This window comes from Heteronotia binoei, chromosome 13 (assembly GCF_032191835.1).
Source record: "Heteronotia binoei isolate CCM8104 ecotype False Entrance Well chromosome 13, APGP_CSIRO_Hbin_v1, whole genome shotgun sequence".
NCBI classification, from domain to species: Eukaryota; Metazoa; Chordata; class Lepidosauria; order Squamata; family Gekkonidae; genus Heteronotia; species Heteronotia binoei.
In genome coordinates this window covers 69,264,944-69,289,609 of record NC_083235.1, presented here as the reverse complement: position 1 = coordinate 69,289,609, position 24,666 = coordinate 69,264,944, and the positions used below count along the sequence as shown (strand labels likewise).

Sequence of the window (24,666 nt, the reverse complement as noted above, 5' to 3'; positions counted from 1 at the left end):
CCTTCGCTTCCTGTACCTGCTGCTGAATCTCTGGAGTTTGTTTGGCCCAAGCAAAATAGATTGGAGGCAATGCTCCCTCTAAGTGGCCAGCTTGGTGTAGTGGTTAAGCGTGCAGACTCTTGTCTGGGAGAACCGGGTTTGATTCCCCACTCCTCCACTTGCAGCTGCTGGAATGGCCTTGGGTCAGCCATAGCTCTGGCAGAGGTTGTCCTTGAAAGGGCAGCTGCTGTGAGAGCCCTCTCCAGCCCCACCCACCTCACAAGGGTGTCTGTTGTGGGGGAGGAAGAGAAAGGAGATTGTAGGCCGCTCTGAGGCTCTGTCCTTGGAAGGGCAGCTGCTGTGAGAGTCCTCTCAGCCCCACCCACCTCACAGGGTGTCTGTTGTGGGGGAGGAAGATAAAAGGAGATTGTGAGCCACTCTGAGATTCGGAGAGGAGGGCGGGATATAAATCCAATATCATCTTTTTCTAGTCTTGTGAGGAAAAATTCTTTTTTTTGTGAGCTGTTGGCATTAAAGTTGTGAGCTATGGCATAAATTAGTTTGCTCTGGGGCCATTTTTCCTGAGATAAGACAAAAGTATGTGAGCCAGAGGCTAAAAAAAACCCTGTGAGCTAGCTCACACTAACTCAGCTAGATGGAACACTGGTTAGAGGACAGTTTCACCACTCAAAGGGCAAATTTACCTAATAAAAAGAAAACAAAATCTTGTCCTTCAACAGCTGGGAGAGAACAGCACCTACACAACTAGATTCAATCCAGTAGCACCTTAGAGACCAGCAGGATTCCAGGATTATAAGCTTTTGAGAGTCAAAGCTCCCTTTGTCAGATACCTGATGAAGGGAGCTTTGACTCTTATGTCCAGAAAATCTCGTCTTTAGGGTGCTACCTAGCTCAGAGGTGTCAAACTCAATTATTACAAGGGCGGGATCTGACATAAATGTCACTTTGTTGGGCTGGACTGTGCAAGCCATAAAATGTAACATGAGGTACCAGAGATATAAAATATATAAAGATGATCTCCGATGCTGTACAGCTGTAGCAGGCATGATTGGATTAGGTGTGATATACAGAGGGGTAATAGGTGTGGCGATATCAGCGCTGGTAATGAGACAGAAAGCCTAGGTCTCGGTTTGGGACAGGAGGATTCCGTCCAGGAGGATACAAAGCAAAAATGGAAGTAAGTCTTGAACAAGTGAGCAGTGACTCATGAAAGCGCATACCCTTCCACAAATTTTGTTCGTCTTTAAGGCGCCACTGGACTCTTATTCTTTGTACTGCAACTAGAAACCACAACATTCCAAAACCTAGCGAGGGGAACATTTTAAGAGGAGCAGTTCTCTTACAAAGGGAGATTCAGAGAGACTGCTGAATTGCAGCTGATAATGAAGCTCAGGACAGCGCATCCTCCTGAACTGAACTGAGACCTTGGTCTGCTAATGTCATTTGGCATCTTAAATCAGATCACTCTCTGAGATATAAGGAGAACTGAACTCATTCCAGCTATATCTGAAGAAGTGAGCAGTGACTCATGAAAGCTCATTCCCTGCCGCAAATTTTGTAAGTTATTAAGAGGCTTCTGGACTCTTGCTCCCTTCTACTAATAAAGAAGGTATGTATCTGTGCTCTTAGGGTTCTTCCCCTCTTCCATCGGTTAAAATTGGAAAGGGGGATCTTTCCAAGTGTGATGGGATTGGCTCTCTCTGCTCCCTCCCTCCCTCCCCAAAGGAGGAGGGGGAGGAGTCCTCAGCCAATTGAGGGAAGGGAGGCTTGGCTTTCTTTCACTTTTCTGCGTAGCAGGAAGCAGGAGAGACTGGGCAAAAACCAGCTCCAATGCTGGAAGGAGGAACAGGAAGTAGGAAGCAGCAGTCAGCCAGTCAAGGGGCTGGATGCAGACGGAGTGTTTGACACCCCTGATCTAGCTCTTCTGCTGCGAACCAGCATGGCTTCCTTTCTGAAACTACCTTCAGGGAAGGCACATATACATGGCATTCTGTAACTCTGAGGAAACAACAGGAGGCCTCATTTTGTCCTTCTGCTTGATAGTATAGTCCTTAAATCTCCTCTGTATTTCAGAAGAGGTATGGTTCCAAGGGAAGTGATGCTCTTTAAGGTACCTCTATAATCACATGCAATTGTGATAAAGGTTGCCTTTTGGCTTACCCCCGACCTTTTAAATTATATCTGCGCTATGAACAGGTGCATATGAAAAACATGGTTATGTGCTATTATCTTTACTGAAGCTATAGAGTCTGACCCAAACATATTAAGTCAGATGGGTAACATACTTCTTTCAGCATTTTTGTTTTTGTCTTTTTCTAATGTTAGAATCATTGAATCATAGAGTTGGAAGGGACCTCCAAGGTCATCTAGTCCAACCCCCTGCACAAAGCAGGAAACTCACAAACACCTCCCCCTACATTCACAGGATCTTCATTGCTGTCAGATGGCCATCTAGCCTGTTTAAAAACCTCCGAGGAAGGAGAAACCTAGACTGTGTTTCTTTAAAAAAATTAGTAGCACACCATAATAGCATAACAGAACCTGTTTGTAAAGAGGCAGTATTAGATTTGGACCTGCCTACCTTAGGGACCGTCTTTCCCCATATGAACCCCAGAGAGCACTGAGGTCAGCTGGGAAGAACCTGCTGACTATCCCCGGGCCGAAAGAGGTAAAGCTACAGAGCACCCGCGATCGGGCTTTCTCTGTTATGGCTCCACGCCTATGGAACCAGCTTCCGGAGGAAATGTGGGCCCTGCGGGATTTTGAACAGTTCTGCAAGGCCTGCAAGACCATCCTCTTTCGATTGGCCTTCACCGACTGAGAGGGAAACTGCTAAGAAATTCACCAACTGTATAATAGCACCAGCATATTAATTTTAGAATTTTAATAGAATTTTAATTAAATTGTTAGTTAGTTTTTATTTAAATATCTTGTGTAATGAATGTATTGATTTGTGTTGTTAGCCGCCCTGAGCCTGCTCCGGCGGGGAGGGCGGGATATAAATAAAATTGATGATGATGATGATCTACAGGGTGGTTCACGTGTTAGACCTGGTCACCACAAGGAATGTGGATCAAATGTACTCCTGGAGTTCTGTGCTGGAAACTCAGTTCCCAGGATTTGGGGCCTAATTTGGATTGGAACTGTGGTGTGTAAGGAGAATGAGTTTCTCCCCGCTCCCTGACACATACACATCCTGTTTTCCTGACTTGAAATAGTCCCAGAGGAGCCGTTATTTGTCCTGATGGGAAATTTACATGCGGCCCTCCGTGGACAGATAGAGCCCCATTCATTGTAGTTCAGATCCTGAAAAACATCATGGGATGGTGAAGATCTAAGCTCCCTCTCCCCCACATGTGGTGGCGGTCCAATCCGAACTGGGTGTACTTGTAAGGAACTCCCGGAATGCGTATGTTGAAAATGTGTGAATTGGTTCTTGATAGCAGATGCTGGTGGCGTGGTGAGGATGGAGCGTGCCCTGCTTGTGGGCTTCGCAGAGTCATCTTTGACCTCTCCATTGCTGAAAATGGCGTGTTGAACTCTTACATTCAGTGCTGCGTTCAGTAAGCCAGTTTCCTTATCACTACCCTTCCAGGAAGCCCCACCAAACAATGGGCACATCCACAAACCAATTGCCCTTACATCACACCCCCTCCAGCCTAGAAATAGCAGCTCTCCAGCAGCCCCGGCCCCACTCAACGCACAGCAGCCAAGAAGGTCAGAGCGCCTGCTCCGGCTGCAACGCCACTGAGGATGTTCTCCGCAGCTGAGAACGAAACGTCTGGAAGGAAAACTTTCTCCAGTAGAACACGGCACTCGAGCCCGAAAGATTCTACAAACCCTAATGATGTTACCAGCCGTGAAAACCTGAAATCTTCAGTAATAAGTGTTGGTAATCTTCTAGATCAGAGATCCCTTAGGGGGGCCATGGTGCCTGCCAACACCTTTCCTGGTGCCTGGTGTTTTTGGAAACTGGACACGGCCAGGTGGGCTTTCTACCTAGCAAGACTTCTGATTGGCCGTGCAGATTTTTTTTTTAAACCTTTCTTTGGCAGCAGCTGCTGCCCCAGCGTGGTGTTCTTCACTGTGTGATTGAAGATAAAGTGCAGCATGCCATTTTGTGGCTGGTTTCACCAAGCTGTGTCAGAGTTCCGAAGCTGCCCATAGGCTCAAAAGATTGGGGACCCCTGTTCTAGATGCTTGCCGCTAACTACGTAAAGGGTTATAGAGTCGTATTGATGTGACACGTGAAAGCTAGAGTGACTGGACTGGCAAGCTACATGCATAGGAGGAAGAGTTAATCATTCACAAGCTATTGCCACATTTTAGTCACTACTGTGGCAAAGTTTAACTTCCTGTAAGATCAGTGTGGCCAGAATATCTGTCTTGGTCTTTCAGTATAGGAAGACCACAAGTAGCTTCTGGGAGAGGATACAAATAATCTCTGTCTAATATTTTAGCAGGAAAACCTGTAATGTGCAACTTTGTGGGAGGAGCTGAGGGGATTGTACAGCAGCCAGGTTACACAATAAAGTTCATGTTGCCTCTTTCATCACAAAGCCTTCAATCTAGCCTACATCAGATGGTAATATAAAATGTTGTTCATGTATGTGGGTGGTTATGGAAAGTAACAAGCTCTTTCTTTACCCACCCTGCCCTCCCAACTTCTAATGGAAAACTAGGATCGCTCAGGCTGATTGCAGGGAAATCTGCAAGGTTGATTTTTATAATAAAGTTTAAAAAGTTTTTAAAAAAGGATTGCTCAGATGTTCGCGTTCAAGAAGAAAGGTTCTTTGCAAGTATGCTTTTGAAAAAATGTGGGGGGGTGGGGTTGCTTTTTCCAATCCGTTTGTCAAGCAAAAGTGATGGCCGCAGGGATAAGCAGCTAAAGGGGGATTAGATGGAATCTATCGGTGGCTACCAGCCATGGTGACTGAGGGGAACCCCAGTATTTAGTGATACTAAATCCAATCCCAGAGCCAGGAGGTAACATCAGGGGAACAGCAGGCCTCTGTGCCCTGTTGTGGGCCTTCTGTAGGAACTGGTCAGTCACTGTGTGAGACAGGAGGCCTGTCTGGATGGGCCAGTGGTCTGTTCCAGCAGGACTCTGCTTATGTTTCTAAAGTTCATTCTCCTTTAAGGTTGTGGTAGTTTTCATCGCTGGCAGCAAGATTGATTAACAATATGCAGGATCAGGGCTTTTTTCCTTTAATAGGAAAGGCCCAGCAGGAACTCATTTGCATATTAGGCCACACCCCTGATGCCACCATTGTTTCACACAGGGGTTTTTTTGTAGAAAAGGCCTAGGAGGAACTCATTTGCATATTAGGCCATACCCCCCTGGGCACCAAGCTAACCAGAACCGCATTCCTGCTCAAAAAAAGCCCTGTGTAGAATTATTAGAACTATAAATTACAAGGACTGCACTGAGAAATGCATGGAAATTCTTTTGGCTAATAACCAATCAGTTTGTCAAGCAAAAAGTTGAAAATCGGGTCGCGTGATGGCATTCTTCCTTACTCTCGAAGCGTAAAAAAAATGCCCAGTCCTGTCTGCTAAATAGCTTTCATCAAGTGAGACTGGACACTTTTGACATCTGTAAGCCAACACCATCCAATTAATAAATGTCGTCTTAAAGAAAGACTTGTGGTAGTTGCTGATAGTTCCCCAGCTGTAGTGAGCCATAGCTGAGGTAATATGTATTACATTGCTTCCTGCAGTATTGGAGGCACATCTAGATTCTTTTGCATGACATTGTCTAAGATCAGACTTGAGTCATTCCAGGATGCAAGCTGCAGTTTTTGGCTTTCTGTGCATCATGGATGTGAGCCTATCTATAACAGAAGGATCTGAAACAGTGATGGGCACGAACTACATTTTTTGTGTTTGGTTCCTGGCTGAACCATGAACTTACATGAACCGGTTCATATGGGTTTGTGACCCTTGCTTTTCGCTCCTTGCTGCTCTTGATAGGAAGCAGAAGGCATGGGGTTTAAATAGCTCCAAGACATTTAAACAAGATGAGAGCCTCCCTCAGCTGTTTAGTCTAAATTGGCTTGGCGCTGAACCCAAGAAAGCCCCTTTAAACCGATGAGTTGTGCAGAGCTTTCTTGAGCAGCTAGACCCAGCTTATCCACACAGAGCAGTTTGCTCTGCACAGCTCACCTATTTAAGGGAGCTTTTGTGGGCAGCTAGCCCCTGGGGCTCAGCCATTTAAACCTCTCCTTTCCTCTAAAAGCCACAGTGAGCGGAAAAAAAGGAAAGGTCCCCTGTGCAAGCACCAATCGTTTCCGACTCTGGGGTGACGTTGCTTTCACAGCATTTTCATGGCAAACTTCTTACGGGTTGGTTTGCCATTGCCTTCCCCAGTCATCTACACTTCCCCCCCCAGCAAGCTGGGTACTCATTTTACCGACCTCGGAAGGATGGAAGGCTGAGTCAACCTCGAGCCGGCTACCTGAAAACCCAACTTCCACCGAGGATCGAACTCAGGTCGTGAGCAGAGCTTAGGACTGCAGTACTGCAGTTTTAACACTGCGCCACAGGGCTCTTACAGGGACCAGAATGCATGGGGTTTAAATAGCTGGGTGACAGGGAGCTGTTTTTAATGAACAGCAGAAAAGGGGCTTAGACCCCTGCTTTTTGCCCTTCACAAACTGCCATGAACGGTATCAAAACTGGTGGAAATTCCTGGTGGATCCTCAGTTCGTGAACATTGCTTCAAAATACAAACCATGAACTGGCCAAAATTCACAATGAATGTTAGTTCATCAGCTAGCTGCTTCTCATCTCTCGAATTCAAAACGTAATGGGATATCCAGAAAACATACCATGTATTTTCTGCAAGCTGGTGGAATAGGCTTCGGTTAGTTTAAAGACTATCCCTAACTCACAATTTGTCTCCGTGTGCTTCTTCAGAGCCCCGTTCATGGCTCTTTCCTTTCTCCTCCTACCTTCTTTTCCGCATCTTTCCAATTTTGTCAGAATCACAAAATCCTCAGTCTTCAGTTTTGTTAAGAGCGTGCACTAAATAAAAGAATGTAACATTCTAGAAGGTTTGACGGTATTTTTGGGTTCTTTTGATTTCTGATTAAATCTTGGGGGGCGGGGGGGGGGCTTTGGAAGGTACAAGTTCCAAATAGGGTTTTAAAAGTATTATAAAAAAATAAGTTGAATAATCAAGATTGGCTGACTGTAGTGTTATCACCCTGTGCAAACAGACTGCTGTCTGATTACATGAATGGTGCAAGAGTTCTGACTTCAATTGTATTATGTTTTTATATCTTTTTTTTTAAAGGAACCAGTGACACAGGATTCAGCAGTGATGAAATGAGTTTTCCCATTATCATTCTTGATTGTTGCTGCTTATCTAGAATGTTAGTTCTTACAATCTAGACAGCTGTTACAACTCCAGGGTGTTCCTGAGGGGAAGTGTGCTGCAGTCCCATGTGATCCTGTCTCTCTCTCTCACAGAATGTGCATGGGCACTTACAGTGCACCCTTTGATCTGCACTACAGCATGTTTACACCCACTTTAGAGAACCAGTGCACTGTTGCCCAGCGAGAGAAATGGCTGCCTCTGGCCCGTGGATTCCAGATAATTGGCACCTACGCTCAGACGGAAATGGGGCACGGTTAGTTCTTTTTGGAGAGTTGTAAATACACCGTGAAGTGTAACTCCAGACTCCTGAATTTGCATTATGAAATCACCAAAACGTAAGAACTTTGGCGAAAATGGAGTTTGTCGCGGTTATAGCTGACCTATCTGCGTGTGGTTGCATACGCACACATTCTGCTTCTTTTGTACGTTTGAAAGCACCTCCAGACTGTTTGCTGGTTTTATGATCTTGAGTTGCATTGCTCAGAATTATTCCCAAGATCGATCGTCGTCTCGACAGCTGTCGACTAGTTTCTTCTGTGAATATAGATGCTGCCCACTGCTTTGATATGATACCAAAGTACTAACTCTCAGCTGCATATGCCTTCATATGTCTGTTTTCTGTGGTATTGTACAGAAGTACATCAGGTGTGGTACTGTGAGTGCCCGGACTTGAGCAGTTCCTGCGCATCTCCTGCCTGATTTGGGTACTTAAGGGAAAAAATGGCTTGTGCTGCTTCACATAGATCCCTGTGTGGTCATCATGGTAGTATATGAAACTTGCCTCTACAAGACAGAATGAGTTTGTACCAATTAATATGTTACAAACTTCTTCAAGCCCTGAATCATGTTAAGGATTGATTGCTTCTTAGTGCGTCATGTGCCATCCACCACTTTCCTTCAGCTTCACTCAGTTTCTCTCTACAGACTTAATAAAAAGGTGTGCACACATTGGTGTTCCTTCTAAGCCAAGGGATTTGGCTTCATTCAAAATGGTCAGTCTTTCTACATTTCTGTAGCAAATAGAACTCCAGAGCCACATTCAGTGTCCCATGTTGTCAGTTAGGCATCTCCTGTCAGCTACATGAACAGAAGCGGTTTCAAGAGCAAACTGGACTGAAGGCTACGAGTCTCAAGCATGTCAGTGTCCTTCTATAACCACTGGCTACAACTCTACTACTGGGGGAGGGAGATGAACAAACCCACATTGTCAAAACTCAAGGCTCTAGTTCAGATTGATGACTTAATTCGGGGTGCTTGAATGCAGTACAGCGCCCTAGAGAAGAAATGGACTCTTCTAGCAAGAGATCGTCACTGTGTCTTCAATCAAACATGGAGAACAGTGTGCCAGATTGGCGGATTTTTTTTTTGTTTCTATGATGAATACGTTAACTTTTGATGTTGCCACTATAAAGTATCCAACAGTTTTAATAAATACTTCATATCACCATTGACTGCAGTAGTAGTGAACCTCAGACAAATTATCTGGAGGCCAGAGGCTGTGAACTGAATGAAACATCATATGAACAAGCAAATTATTCTTGCTCTTGTTTGTTGCTATCCTTTTCCCTCCCCGTCAACCTTGTCTGTGGAAGTGATTTCTTGTTGCATGCCTTGTGTGTCTTCTTTCCCTGTCTGTGGGCCAGTATTGATAGCATTCAGCTAACTAACCTGTGTATTGATTATAGCTAATCATGCTAACCTTCATACCGTACTGGAGGAAGACCGCGCATGATTGTATCTGCTATTTAAGAATTTGAGATAATTGTTTTTGATAGCATGTGAATGCTGGAGGTCCTTGCTTCTCGGTTGCTGGGTAACATGTGGCCTGATTAGTGCTGACTTGGAATGGGGGCTTTCAATGAAATATCACTATTGTGATTGGCTTGGAAGTGACCTTAAAAGAGTTCTCTTAAATATTCTTTAGTAATACACATGGAGTAATTCTCCACACTTCAAAAAATTAATGTTTGCAATGGCTCGGTGGTTTGAGTAGGGGACACCTTTCTCCAGGTCTTTGTTATTGCTGAATTGAGGAGCAAAAGCTCCCCTCGTGACAGCAAATGAATATAGAAGCGAGGCCTCAGCAGTGTTATGCTTAGACTGCAAACTCTTCTTTAAGACTTCAAACACTGGGTATTGTTGTCTAGAAACTGTACAGCAGAATGGAACATAGGAGCATAAGAGAAGTCATGTTGGATCAGGCTGGTGGCCCATCTAGTCCAACACTCTGTGTCACACAGTGGCCAAAAAACCTAGGTGCCATCAGGAGGTCCATCAGTGGGGCCAGGACACTAGAAGCCCTCCCACTGTTTGCCCCCTTCACTCACCAAGAATACAGAGCATCACTGCCCCAGAAGAGTTCCATCGATAAGCTGTGGCTAATAGCCACTGATGGACCTCTGCTCCATATGCTTATCCAGTCCTCTCTTGAAGCTGGCTATGCTTGTAGCTGCCGCCATCTCCTGTGGCAGTGAATTCCATGTATTAATCACCCTTTGGATGAAGAAGTACTTCCTTTTATCAGGTCTATCTCGACTGCTCAGCAATTTCATCGAATGCCCGTGAGTTCTTGTAGTGTGAGAAAGGGAGAAAAGTGCTGCTTTCTCTACCTTCTCTATCCTATGTATAATCTTGTAAACCTCTGACATGTCACCCCTCAGTCGATGTTTCTCCAAACTAAAGAGCTCCAAGCCCCAACCTTTCTTCGTAGGGAAAATGTTCCAACCCTTTAATCATTCTAGTTGCCCTTTTCTGGACTTTTTCCAAAGCTATAATATATTTTTTGAGGTGCGGCAACCAGAATTGTACACAGTACTCCAAATGATGCCGCACCATCGATGTATACAGGGGCATTATGATACTGGCTGATTTGTTTCCCGTTCACTTCCTAATAATCCCCAGCATAATGTTGGCCTTTTTTTAATTGCAGTCGCACACTGTTTTGACATTTTCAGTGCATTATGGATGCACAAGGTGGAGATGTATGTTATCCAGACTGCTGTCTTCAATGCTGTTCTGCATCTAAGTCACCAAGATTTGCATATGGAATTTGTTGTGCATTAATTAAATAGTATGTCCCTACAAAGAAACAGCCTTGCCTTACGCTGGGGAATGATCACCGACAATTCTGGTGAAATAAGTATTCCCATCCTTTCCTTTCTGTTATGTAAAGGGGCTCTTTAGATGTGTGGACGTACCATATTGCAGCTTGGATGCTGGTGTTGCCACGCAACTGGCACCTTCCAAGGTAGGGTTAATATTCACAAAAGAGATTCTGCTTCCCTTTCTGCGGGGAGGCTGTGCAGCCAGCTTCAGAGTTGTAAATACACCGTGAAGTGTAACTCCAGACTCCTGAATTTGCATTATGAAATCACCAAAACTTAAGAACTTTGGCGAAAATGGAGTTTGTCGCGATTATAGCTGAGGTATTTGCATCAAAGAATAATCCAGATTGTTTGCAGGTTGTGGAACAGCACAGCATCTGTTCAGTACGCTGTTAAGTTTTCAAAGTGCTTAACGTAATTGTCAGCTAGGCCAATATTATGTGTCCGTTTACAGCAAAGGCTACTTGGCTCATACTTTTAATCACTATATCTGCTCATATGGAAGTAGCGCTGCCCACAGGAATGTGTGGTGCTGTAAGAATGTCACAAGTACATGGCTACTGAAATCTGAGCTGAAAATCCCACCGAAGTTCTGTGATATCAGGTTATCATAAGGAAGCATGTTTACTTGGTTTTGGGGGGGGATCTTTACTGGTGATCGGCTTATGTTTTATAAGTGTTGGCTTTTGACACAAAGCTATGGATCCATTCACTAGCTTTGATTGCTGGGTCAGAACACCATCTTTTTCTAGCTTTGAGAACTCTTGGGGATTATGTTTAGATCCATTAGAGGGAAGCCAGAGTAACCTGAGGAGAAAGGTCACTCAAACTGAAATGCAAGCCAATTTGGTGAGAGCCAGTTTGGTGTAGTGGTTAAGTGTGCGGACTCTTATCTGGGAGAACCGGGTTTGATTCCCCACTCCTCCACTTGCACCTGCTGGCATGGCCTTGGGTCAGCCAGAGCTCTTGTAGGAGTTGTCCTTGAAAGGGCAGCTGCTGTGAGAGCCCTCTCCAGCCCCACCCACCTCACAGGGTGTCTGTTGTGGGGGAGGAAGATAAAGGAGATTGTGAGCTGCTCTGAGACTCTTCGGAGTGGAGGGCGGGATATAAATCCAATATCTTCTTCTTCAATTATGTTTGAACTGGTTCCTATCAAAAAATGTTCCTGGCACCTGATTTAAATGAGAACCAGTAGCTTTAAGATTACTGGTGTAGGGGTACACCAGCTTTCAAGGCGCATGTGAGAGCCCAGGAGAATTTCTGGTTAATGCTTTACTGACAGAATTGGCTTGTAAGAGATTTTAAAAAAAAAACCCTTGTAGCTACAGCAGGAAGAGTGTCTCTGTCTTGTCTTTGTCTTAACGACAGGAAGAACATACCCTCCTCAACTTTAGGCGCTAGCACAGAGTTCTATGACTGCTGCAGCTGTAAGGGAAAAGATGGTGTTTTGATCCAAAGTGAGCTTTCTGAGTTCCTATTCACATGATTATTTTTGTCTCCCCCCCCTCCAATGTACACCTCTAATCTCTCACCTGCTTCAATCCTATAACATCCCTTCACATTCCCTTCCCTCGGCATTTCTCCACAGCTTTGTTCACCATGGACGACCTGAGCCTCTGGACCTCCACCTGGGCATGTTCCTGCCCACCCTTCTAACCCAGGCAACCCAAGAACAGCAGGATCGCTTCTTCATGCCTGCTTGGAACTTGGAGATCATTGGCACCTATGCCCAGACAGAGATGGGCCATGGTACAGTACTTTCTAGTATTACTTGCGAGGGTACCATTTCTGTATAGATGATAACCTGAGCTTCTTAACGAAAAGTGGAAGGTTATCCCCAGTTCTCTATGAGCCCTGGGGGGGTGACGAACTCCTTACATTTTAAGATTTCGTGCGATTCGTAGCATAGTATCAGTTAAGTTTTATAGCGATGCGATTATGGTACATCTAGCTTTAATTGAAGTGCACATCATTCATTCACCGCTAAGCCGCTGTTAGTTAAATGTTTTCGGTGCATAAGATGTGGTGCTATTGAATACATCACCACTGTCTCCACCTGGATCTTTGGAATGCCTCCCCCCTCCCCCTCCCCATTAATATATTCGCCATCAGGATGGAAGGTTTATTGAAATACCAAAAGAACAGTCCAGCTTTGTTGTATCTTTGTTGTATTTGGGGGTTTGGCCCAAGAAAGTATTTGCTTGCAAAATATTCTTCATCTGAGACCTTCTGTTAGAACATAAGAGAAGCCATGTTGGATCAGGCCAATGGCCCATCCAGTCCAACACTTTGAGTCACAGAAGAACATAAGAGAAGCCATGTTGGGTCAGGCCAATGGCCCATCCAGTCCAACACTCCGTGTCACATAAGAACATAAGAGAAGCCATGTTGGATCAGGCCAATGGCGCATCCAGTCCAACACTTTGAGTCACAGAAGAACATAAGAGAAGCCATGTTGGATCAGGCCAATGGCCCATCCAGTCCAACACTCTGAGTCACAGAAGAACATAAGAGAAGCCATGTTGGATCAGGCCAGTGGCCCCTCCAGTCCAACACTCTGTGTCACATAAGAACATAAGAGAAGCCATGTTGGATCAGGCCAATGGCGCATCCAGTCCAACACTTTGAGTCACAGAAGAACATAAGAGAAGCCATGTTGGATCAGGCCAATGGCCCATCCAGTCCAACACTCTGAGTCACAGAAGAACATAAGAGAAGCCATGTTGGATCAGGCCAGTGGCCCCTCCAGTCCAACACTCTGTGTCACATAAGAACATAAGAGAAGCCATGTTGGATCAGGCCAATGGCCCATCCAGTCCAACACGCTGAGTCACAGAAGAACATAAGAGAAGCCATGTTGGATCAGGCCAATGGCCCATCCAGTCCAACACTCTGTGTCACACAGTGGCAAAAAAATTTATATATACACACACACACTGGCTAATAGCCACTGATGGACCTCTGCTCCATATTAATTGTCCTAATTCATTATTAAATGCCTTTTTCTCTTGCAAGGCAACTTTGATTGTGGTCAGTAATGTACAAATCTGCATTCAAAACACCAGGTTGAATCCTGCCATCCATCAGCATAAAGTTGATGAGATTTTACCTGTGTTCCCTTCCCTTTCCCTCATCTGAGACTGATTCCTGAGGTTAGTCTGTGTGGACTGACAACCAAGTGGAGCTGGAGACTGCTGTAGAAAGCGGGTGATATTTCCCTCTCTCCCAATAACAAAAGAGGCAAGCCAGATTATTTTTGTCTCCTTCCTGTCACCATTTCAGCCTCCTGACCTGTCAATCCTACAATCCAAGGAAACAACTTTGCAGGAGGGGGGGATATAGGAAAGATCAGCCATCAGCATCTTTCACTGATGTATCTATTGAGTTTTGCAAATTCATCGGTTGAACCAAATGGTGAAAGTTGGATATAGCATTCATTCAAAGCACCTCTCACTTTGCCCCCTCTTTGCAGAGCCTTGACAGAGCAAAGTAATGGAAAACAGAGCCCCATTATTCCTTGTAGCCTTTTAAATAAGGGCAAGTTATAAATCTCCCTGCTTTGCTTTAATGTTTAATAATTTGTAGCATTAATGACCTGAAAAGACAGGAAGAGGAAAACTAATTTTCTTCCAGTTTACAAAAACATCCTTACTCAGTTGCCTGGAGGTAATTCTTACCACAAGAATCTTGGTAAGTGACAGTCTACAGCTGTGAATTAAATGGATCATAAATATAGGCATGTCAGGAAAGGTGAGTAAACAGGAAGTTCAACGGGGAATGTGTGCGAAGGGCAGGCTGTCTGCATGTCCCAGGACTACAAACATTTCTGGTCACATTCATCTTCTTAAAAATCCAGTGATGCAAATTGCTTTCAGTTTTATAGTTGGAGGGGAAAGAAATGTTCATAACTCTGTGACTTTAAAAAGCAGTTTAAAAGTTCCAAATACATGCATTAAACTTACTCTGAATCTGTCAAAGACACCACATACTCATTCCAAATGCACATAGGAGGAAAGAGAATTTTTAATCCTAAAAAAAAGCAAGCCACCTTGAACTTGTCGTTAAACATGAACATTTTCATTGTAGCTATATGCATAAGCTGTACCAAGAGGTCAGATCACTCTGTATGAGTTGTGATGGACAAATACATCAACTCCCATTAGGCTTCCTGAATAAATCGTGTAGTTCCATTTACAGTAGAAATGTTAAGAGATAAGGCCATTCCTTGTAGGCACCAATTAAAATGAAAAAAGTCAAAATTTGGAGATGAAAGGCACAATATTTGAACATCCAGCGTAGCTGTGGAATCCTTTGTGCCCCATAATATCTGAATTTGGGGTAAATGATCTTAATATAAGAGTGGTAATAAGAGGGGAACGCTCGGTCATGGTGCTTTTTAATTGACATTGGTGGATACTTAGACTTCAGCTTCACATGTATGACTTAATGAAAACTAGGCAAGGAAATTAAGTTGCAAACAGGATTGTAAAACCAGGAAGATTTCAGGCTGGAGGTGCCAAAAAAGTAGAATGTTCAGATTTGTGGTCTTATATTGATGGTTGTATCAACCAGAGTGATATTGTTTGCAAGTTTTCACACGTGTAGTTGTTTTGTCTGCACTTTCCATTTCTCATTTTCTAAATACAAACCTCTTGGTATAACCATTCTGTCTCTTATAATGCTTGTCTGTACTTGCATCTCCACCGGAGTTGAAACATGTTCAGTTCTGTGTGTCTGCGCTGGATTTCATGACTTTTGGAGTAACGTATGTTGCCTGCCTACAGGAACTCACCTCCGAGGCTTGGAAACCACAGCCACCTATGACCCTGCTACTCAGGAATTCATCCTTAACAGTCCCACTGTGACTTCTATTAAGTGGTGGCCAGGTGGATGTAAGTGAAGTACTTCAAAATTAAAGTAGAAATTCTTTCCATTTTCAGCCTGAGTGTTTTTTTTTTTTCCTTCCTGAAACTAAATGTTTTCTTAAAAGATCTTAAAAGGTCTTTCATCTTGTTCTAGGGGCGGGTTGTAGAATCAGCAAGCTAGAACTGACTTTGTCTATATAAAGGTGCCACCAGTCATTTATAAATGCTTTTTTTCCCAAGTGAATTATTTAGTTTCATAATATTTCCAGGTCTTTTATGAGAGGCTAGGATAGTAGAAAGTTCTGTTACGTTTGGAAGGCTTGATCAGTTTTTCTCTAGGAAACCATACTTGAATAGACTTCCTGCTCAGTCTTACTTCTCCCTCTCAATTCTCCCTTGACTCAATAAAGGCAGCCATGGCCCTCACCCTGTAGACCAGGGGTGGCCAAACTAGCTCGGGAGCCACGCGTGGCTCTTTCACACATATTGTGTGACTCTTGAAGCCCCCACTACTCTGTCGGTCAGCTTGGAGAAGGCATTTGTCTCTTGAAATCACTTCGCCAAGCCAAACCAGCTGGGAACTTGGAGAATGCATTGAAAGTTGCTCTCTTTCCACCTCCACCTCCCCCATCTATTCCTTTGTTGCCCCCTTTCCTTCCTTTCTTGCGGCTCTGAAATGTCTGACATTTGTGTCTTGCGGCTCTCAGACATCTGACACTTATTCGCTATAAGGTGCTGGTTATTACCTTTAAAGCCCTATATGGCCGAGGACCTGCCTACCTTAGGGACCGCCTCTCCCCATATGTTCCCCAGAGAGCACTGAGATCTAGTTCTCAAAACCTTTTAAAAGTCCCTGGGCCAAGAGAGGCTAGATTGAAAACAACGAGGGAGCAAGCCTTTTCAGCAATGGCCCCCCGATGGTGGAATCAACTTCCAGAGATGGTGCGAGCCCTGCGGGACCTGAATCAGTTCCGCAGGGCTTGCGAAACCATCCTCTTTCAGCTTGCTTTTAAGATAGAACCCGGCTAAATCGACTTGTAGCCACCTAGCCATCTTATATACGACTGTGAACTGTAGCACCTTAACTATTAATTTTAATTTATAACAGCTGTTTTACCTATTTTAACTAATTTATAACGGTAACCTAATTGTATTTTAATCTGCTTTTGTCTTGATTGTATTTTATTGAATCATGGTTGTCCCATGTCTGTGAGCCGCCCTGAGCCTGCCTTTGGCGGGGGAGGGCGGGATACAAAAATAAATTTACCTTTACTCTATGTGGCTCTTACGTTAAGCAAGTTTGGCCAACTCTGCTATGGACCCACTAACAATCTGAGTACACAATATTGACTTTAATGGACTAATGGTCTGGTTCACTGTAAGGTAGTTTTATGTGTCATGTTACTGCTAGCTAGCAAGGTTAGTATTCAGAAAATGTAGATGTAACATATATTTAAATGGTTTACATGGAGTTTTTCACAAACTCAATTTTTTTGTCTTTCTTCCAGTGGGTAAAACGTCAAACCATGCCATTGTTTTGGCACAGCTTCATACACAAGGCCAGAACCATGGTTTACATGCATTCATTGTGCCTATACGCCAGTTGGGAACTCACGAGCCACTGCCAGGTATGGGCCTCGTGCTCTGCTTTGGGAGAAGTGGGTTGATGCTAGCTTCTGAAATAAGGAGACATTGGTCAGATTGGCTGCAGGAAGAATTTCACGCTTATTCTTCTAATTATAGAAATGCATTATCTTCCAGAAAAACACTTCAGAGAGTTATCCAAGTCAGCAAGAGGAGCTAAAGTTGTAAATGGAAATTTAAAAGATCCTCATATTTGTACAGAAACGGTTTAAGCATTCACCTGAAGCCTGTTTCGTTCTTGGTATGGTGTTGTGATTAGATCTCTAGGCTGGAGGTTTATGCTACTGACCTTCCACTGAAGGATCTCATTCCCTTTTCAGCTCCTTTCTTCTGCTTAGGCAAACAAAGGCAAGAATGCTGTGCAAACTATATCACTTGTAACCTATATATAGAGGTTTCTCAGATTAGAGGAGAAATTAGAGGAGAGCCAGTTTGGTGTAGTGGTTAAGTGTGCGAACTCTTATCTGGGAGAGCCGGGTTTGATTCCCCACTCCTCCACTTGCACCTGCTGGAATGGCCTTGGGTCAGCCATAGCTCTGGCAGAGGTTGTCCTTAAAAGGGCAGCTGCTGTGAGAGCCCTCTCCAGCCCCACCCACCTCACAGGGTGTCTGTTGTGGGGGAGGAAGGTAAAGGAGATTGTGAGCCACTCTGAGACTCTTTGGAGTGGAGGGCGGGATATAAATCCAATATCTTCATCTTCTTCATCTTCAAATTTTTGTTGTTTCTGTCCAGTTATTTCTAGCCAGGCTTCAAGAATCCATAGAAAATGTAAGCTTGTTCATAAAGTCACATGGTGTTACATTGAGTGAAAGATGCAACTACTGTGGGTTTGCCAATATGAATTCTGACCATGCAAATACAGGCAAGACTGCATAGGCTTCTCAGCAGAACAGTTAAGAAACATGGCATTCACATTGCGACAGTTTGTGATGCTAACAACTGGCTATTGTGGCAGAATATTATTTAATGGATACCACTTCAGCTCTGTGTTAAAAGCCTGTGGGTGTCTCCTACTTAGCTCTGCTGTTGTGTCCTCTTTGTCAGGCATTACTGTTGGTGACATTGGGCCAAAATTTGGTTATGATGAAATGGATAACGGCTATTTGAAAATGGACAATTTCCGCATCCCCCGGGAGAACATGCTAATGAAATTTGCCAAGGTAAAATATGCTTTGTAATTTGGCTGTTGAAAATGGATGGCTATTCAGTCAGCATAGAAGAGACCTAAGTTGAAGTGTTCTTCTCCCATATAAGCTTTCTGTTTATTTTATATTTTAGAAATGCTGTTTTTTCTCAAGAGGTAGCTTTTCATTTGGGCTGAAAGGAAGAACAATGAAAAGTTAATGTAAAATCCTAAAATTAATGTCAAATCCTACTCTGTTCCGGAAGCTAGCTCTTTTCTGGAGCGACTCATGGTTGTGATTGTACATACTGAGAAGAAACTATACTTGTGAACGTTTTGGCACCAGTATCAGTGAAAACATCTCCTTTGTCTTCCTGTCCCTATAATTGAACATAATAGCCAGTTGGGTTTGTTGCCCATTAACCTCATATTGCTTCCTGCCACAACTTTTCTCCTGGCCTACTTAATTAATGTTAATAATACTTACTTAGTAGCTGATCGCATTCCACCCCTCTTATGTTTTCAGCACTCTGCTCTCTCGCACAATGTTATGGTTAGGCATTATTTTTATAGATACGCTAAATCTTATGTATGTAATCTGACCTTTTAATAATAGTAACCTGATTTTCCTCCTGTTCTTAATACGAGTGGATGTATCGCTGAGGAGCTGGAGGAGCTGGGATTTATTTCAAGCTGGAGGAGACAGGCGTTTATTTAAATTTTGAGCGTCTTTATTTAAACCAAATGTGGAACGAGTGGGTGGAATATTTATATGTTTCTTTTCTCCTGGAATATGGAACCCAAAGCAGTTGACACAGTTTTAATCTGTAACTTCTAAAAGAATATAATGCTTTAAAGTCCAAATTCATCAAGGCATTCATTACTCATGCAAAACTTTAATACAAAACACCAGCATGCACACAGTCCCTTCTTCCCATCATTTGCACTTCAGAAGATTGTTTCACCAGCTGCAAAACATCTAAAGCACCAAAATATGCCAACTGATGAGAGCTGGAAAAGGTGCCAGTCTGCAGGCCAAAGTGGTAGAAGCTTCTCCCTTCCTGGTCCCAGCTGTTCTAAAGAACACCTATTGGCATGTTTGTGGCGCAGGAAGACGTGTATTTATTGAAGTATTTCTGTATTGGGTTTCCCCCCAGAGGGACCCAAAGAGGTGTGCAGAGAATGCTAAGCTAACCGAACTGTTCAAACAGAAAAGAAAAAAGGGAAACAAATATATTTGGGCTGGTCCTGATTCGCTGAGATGAGTTGCAGGCCTCAGGCTGTGAACCAAGGTCCAAGAGCCCTTTGTACCTCTGACCCTGTCCTGGCTGTCCCTGCAAGGAGAGGAGAACCAACAGCCCGGATGACTCTCATCGGCAAGCCGGTGAAATTTTCTTCAACTCCCAGCCCTTACATGTCAAGTCTGCTGTAATTTCTATAAAATGCATCTTTGGTTCAGGAAAAGGATCCTGGGTAAAAATCACACTGTCTACGGATGCTGCTAGCTTGATCGCTCCTTTCTCCCCTCCCTCCCTTTGTTATGTAGTGTTGCTTTGAAATGGGAATATGGGAACAAGATAGTAGTGCCTTCTCAGGAGAGCGTGGGGGGAACTGGTGCCAGGAAGACTGCCAAGGCTGGCCAGGCCTGAGAACGAAATAGTAACATCCATGTGTGAATGTGCCCTGCATAGAGTGCCCCACCCTCAAGAATCCTTTTGATGTATACCTTAAATGCTTGCCTTGATTTTCTACTCGCCAGTCTTTCAATTTTAGTTCTATAGTCTAACAACATGTTACAATAAACTAGAAACTTTTATCAAAAAGGTCTCGTTATTGAAACATCAGACTTGACATTACAAATGTAACCACTTAAGACTAGAAGCATGATACGACATGAACGGAGCCTTCAAATCAGTGTGCTGTTTCCTTCTCTTAGGTTGAGCCAGATGGCACCTACGTGAAACCTCTCAGTGCCAAGCTGACCTATGGCACCATGGTATTTATCCGCTCAATCATTGTGGGTGATGCTGCGCGTTCTTTAGCCAGAGCGTGTACCATCGCCGTCCGCTACAGTGCAGTGAGACACCAGTCTGAATTGAAACCAGGGTAAGATCTGTGGCTACTTGCTGAGAGAGTTGCTGAGTAATGGGTTGGGATTTTTAACTTGACTAGTACATAGGGGTACGTTTAATTCCTGGTAGGTTGTCGACTATTTGCATCTGTTTGCACCCTTCGCATCCATTTCAGGGTTTCTTCAGGCTGGAGAGGTGCATTTGGCCATAACCTCTGTGGCTTTAGTTTGATTTAAGCTCTCAAACCTGGATGCCTTCAGTCGTATTGGGAAGGGTGAAGAGAGCACATGAATACAATAAAAATGGTGCGCGCATCCATTACAGGCAAACCTCTCGTGGTGGCATAGGAATGCAGCTTTGCTGTGAACGCCAGCATCCTAGCTGCAATGTCAGTTGACTCTACTTGAACAAAAATAGTGCTGTACGAGATCGCTGAGAAACTGAGCCATTAACAACCATTTTGATTTGATTTTACCCTACTGCAGGGAGCCAGAGCCCCAGATCTTGGAGTATCAGACTCAGCAGTACAAACTGTTTCCTCTTCTGGCAGCAGCATATGCATTCCACTTTGTGGGAGCCTACATGAAAGACACCTATCGTCGCATCACTGCAGACATCAGTGATGGAGACCTGAGAGAAATGCCAGAGGTGAGGTTTTAAAAGAGAGAAAGCTACAAAAAGGGGGGTTGTTTCTTTTTTTAAAAAATTGAGAATAGAGGGGATGATGAGAAGGAAGGGAATGGGAAAGTGTGAGGGTAAATTTGATAGATGGGTATTCAGAATGAATGCAGCTGCTTTTGCTTCAAGTTCTTAGTGTAAATCAGTGGGCTGTGAGCTGTGTCCAAAAGATCACACTGTCCCTTCCCCCAGAAAACCATATAGGATATGTGCAGCAGGGAACAACAAAGAATATAACATGTGCTGGTTACTAAACTTCCAGATAAGAGACTGGAGAAGAGGCAAAGACAAGTGAGATTAAGTTCTCCATAAGTGCCCTCTCCTGCTCCCAGAGTGCAGTGCTCTTAAGTGAGACCTCTGAAACAAAATTATGCTGGGGGGGGGGGGCTGTGATTGGCTAAAGGGGAGGGGTGTGATTGGCTGTAGTCAGCAGCCTGTGCTTTTGGGTGGGGTGGGGGGTGCCTGGCCTTTTTTGTTCCGTGGGCTACACTGTGGGGTTTTTTTGCTGGCTTAAGCTTCTGCCAGTGTCAGAGGGCTTTCCCAAACTGGGGCAGTTTAGGGCGCCGACTTCTGCCATGCTCCTTGGTCTGCCCTTTTCTCCACTGGCACAGCAATTTGCACAGGCATTGCGCTGCAGCATTGACCTAGCTAGGCCACATTTTAGGAATATGCCAGTACGGTGCCTAGTCAAATCCCTATGTGCATATTGTCTCTTGCTCTCACTCATAGACAGTGCTCTCTGTCTGTCTGTCTCTCTCTCTCACACACGCACAAATTGTGCTGTTAGCAAACAATGGGCTGATCAAGCAAGGGGATTTTATATTCATATTTTCACTTTGACATAAGGCTTACTGACAAATCCAGTAGAGGACTAATATATTTGACTTGCTCGTTTAGTAAAACCTCTCACAGTTGTTTAATGACTAGGGGTGGGCGCAAACCAGGTTTATGACCAGGAATAGGCACAAAGCGGGGAAATTCAGTTTGGTTCATGAAGCACCCACAGACCATCGCAGACAAAACCCCATTCATACGAACGGAACCAGTTCAGGAGGTTCATGACACAGCGGAGTAGCCCCCAGGCATGCTAGAGACATCAAACTCACAGCTGACTCTCCTTTACCTGCCCTCCAAGTTTGGTGAGGATGGGATTTATGGGGTCTGAGTTATGCCCCCCCCCCCCCGAAGGTGCCCGATACTCCATTGTTTCCAACGGAGGGGGAAAACAACAAAAAAAAGGGAAAAAAAAGAAAAAGGGGGAAAAAAAGAAGAAGCAAGGGCAGAAGTGCAGCAGAATAGAAACAAGAATCAAAATCGCTGAGAATCTCTCCAGTAGAAACTGGAGGTGAAGGGGCTTTTTGGCAAACCCAGCAGAACCGAGGCAGTGTGCCCCAAGACCCAAACCTGCAAACAATGACATATGTAGGCATGGTACTTCCAAACCCTGGGAAGTAATTAGACCTAGTGAGTAGTTATTCCCTGAGAAGGGAATAAATGCGGTGGCTCTCGAAAGCCCGGAAAGCCCCGTCACCTAAACCCCAGTGTGTGACCACCCCCACCCAGGGCTGAAACATGCAGCCAGAACCTAAAACAGAGACAGACGAATGGGCACCCCAGACTTGATGAGGGCTCCCCAAAGTACCCTCATAGCAGCAGGGAGGGTGTAACGATTGGTTATTCAGAAGAGGCACCCACTAGCTAGGGTGGAGCCAGATAGTTGCAGAACGCACGCACCAGTGGGGATGTTTTATTCAATTCTGCACATGATTCCAGAGTGCACATGGTGAATGCCTCTGCTGCATGGATAAATGGGAACATACGTGAAGATGGTAGGGCCACCCCTCAAGCCTACAAACAACCCCGGCATCCCTATAGTTTCTACAAGGGCCCCAAAGGTACCCCAACAGCAGCTGAGAGGGTATGATGAATGCGGGTACTCACTACTCAGCCAAGAAACCCACTAGCTAAGGCAGAAGCTGACAGGCGCAGAGCACACCCACCTATAACGGTGTTTTATTTGACTCTGCAGCTGGGTCTGGAATGCACCCATCCGAGCCTCCGCACTTCCCTGCAGAGCTCCCACTTCCATTACACGAGCTCTGCTTTACAGAGAACAATGCTGCCTTTGATGACATGGGTGGCACCTACAGGCCAGCTTGTACTCCCATCCTTTGCAGAGAGAACAGATGCCCACCTGCAATCTCTCTGCCAAGGCCCGGAGCGGCGAGAGTGCAGCCGTCCCCTTGGGGCCCAGTTGCAGCGCGGAGGCCAGCGTTCTGTCCAGCCCTTGAAACGGGGATGATTTTCCCCAGGCTGACCACGTGGGCACAGAGCACATTGTTGCTGTCCTGGAAGGGCTTCCGGCAACGGACCGTTTCACAGAGGGCCATCCAGTTGTTGGAACGGATGCTGAGCTCCTCTTCCCCATGCAGGATGGTCACAGGGGAGATCACACCCCGCACCGCACTCTTCTGCTGCGCAAATGCATTATCGTGGAATATGTGGCGTTCCAGTGGGTGGGCACGTCCTGGATGAGCTGGCGTTTGGCTTCATCCCCCTCCCTCTGTCTCTTGCACAACAGATGGGCCGGCTTGATGCTATGTGAGAAGTGGGCAGCCAGTTGCCGGCAGGTCTCCAGCAGGGACCATGGCTCAAGGGTGGCGGTGTCCCAGATGGGCCTCCCAAGCACCAGAGCAGCCTTCACCACCAGGGGTAGCGTGTTGACAACGCTGTTGAGGCACACGGCCCTCATTTCTGCCGGCATGTTGGTACCAGCATCCATGACTATGTAGCCATTCCCTCAGGCTACTCCGAATTGTGTCAGGGATGGTTGCTGCGGTGTGATCTGCATCCATCCCTCATGCATGGAGCAGAACCACTCCAAATGGCAGGACTCTCCTGGGGTCTGGGCCGGACATTCCAGGCAGTGAGGTCTTCTGTTGGCCACCAGTGGTTAGTGAGGGAGAGGCAGTCATGCTCCCGGCTGCTCCAGAGGTCTGCCGTGGAGCGGACAGTTCAGCATCGTTCACTGGAAAGCTCCTCCTCGAGCGTCGCCATTGCAGAGTGGTGCACGGTGGGTAAGATTTGCCGGCTCATTGTCCTCCACGAGGGGATGGAGTAGCAGGGAGCCAGGTGCTGCAGCAGCTGGTGAAAGGCTACATCCTCCACAAGGGAGAAGGGATGGCCATCCGTGGTAATAATCTCACCGATGAGACAAGCGAGTGTGGTGCAGTTGCCTCTGGAGAATGGAAGAAGACAAAGGGACGGTGGCTCAGTGGTAGAGCATCTGCTTGGGAAGCAGAAGGTCCCAGGTTCAATCCCCGGCATCTCCAAAAAAGGGTCCAGGAAAATAGGTGTGAAAAACCTCAGCTTGAGACCCTGGAGAGCCGCTGCCAGTCTGAGAAGACAAGACTGACTTTGATGGACGGATGGTCTGATTCAGTATAAGGCAGCTTCATATGTTCATATGTGTTGGGTGTTTGCGCCCCTGCAGTCATGGGCATGGCACACCTGGCACTCTGCCACACAGGGGTCACTGGGGAGAGTGTGGAAATGTATCCACAGGTTGGACTGGAAACAGGGCCCCATTATTTGAGCAGGTGGGACTATATACAGCTGCTTCCTGGCACTGGGCTGGGAGGGATCAGAGGGGGGGTGTACTTGGGGCATCCAGGCCTCAGATTCAGCAGGAGCTCCCAGGAACACAGCTCCTGAACCTTTCTGAGGGTTTCCCCCTCTTCCGCCCTACTTTGTCCATTGAATAGTAGGTGTAGCTGCATAACAATCCCTGGATGAGCTC

At 45.3% G+C, this 24,666-nt stretch overlaps 1 protein-coding gene across 1 annotated transcript in view; it reads left to right on the top strand.

The window, feature by feature from the left end:
- ACOX1 (acyl-CoA oxidase 1) overlaps positions 1 to 24,666 on the top strand; it is a 46,230-nt gene that overhangs the window by 8,815 nt on the left and 12,749 nt on the right. Inside the window, exons 3-8 of the mRNA XM_060252905.1 lie at positions 7,474 to 7,634; positions 15,270 to 15,377; positions 16,859 to 16,978; positions 18,039 to 18,154; positions 20,054 to 20,223; positions 20,675 to 20,837. Of these exons, the coding sequence (XP_060108888.1) occupies positions 7,474 to 7,634; positions 15,270 to 15,377; positions 16,859 to 16,978; positions 18,039 to 18,154; positions 20,054 to 20,223; positions 20,675 to 20,837 (838 nt within the window). The remainder of the gene's footprint in view (positions 1 to 7,473; positions 7,635 to 15,269; positions 15,378 to 16,858; positions 16,979 to 18,038; positions 18,155 to 20,053; positions 20,224 to 20,674; positions 20,838 to 24,666) is intronic.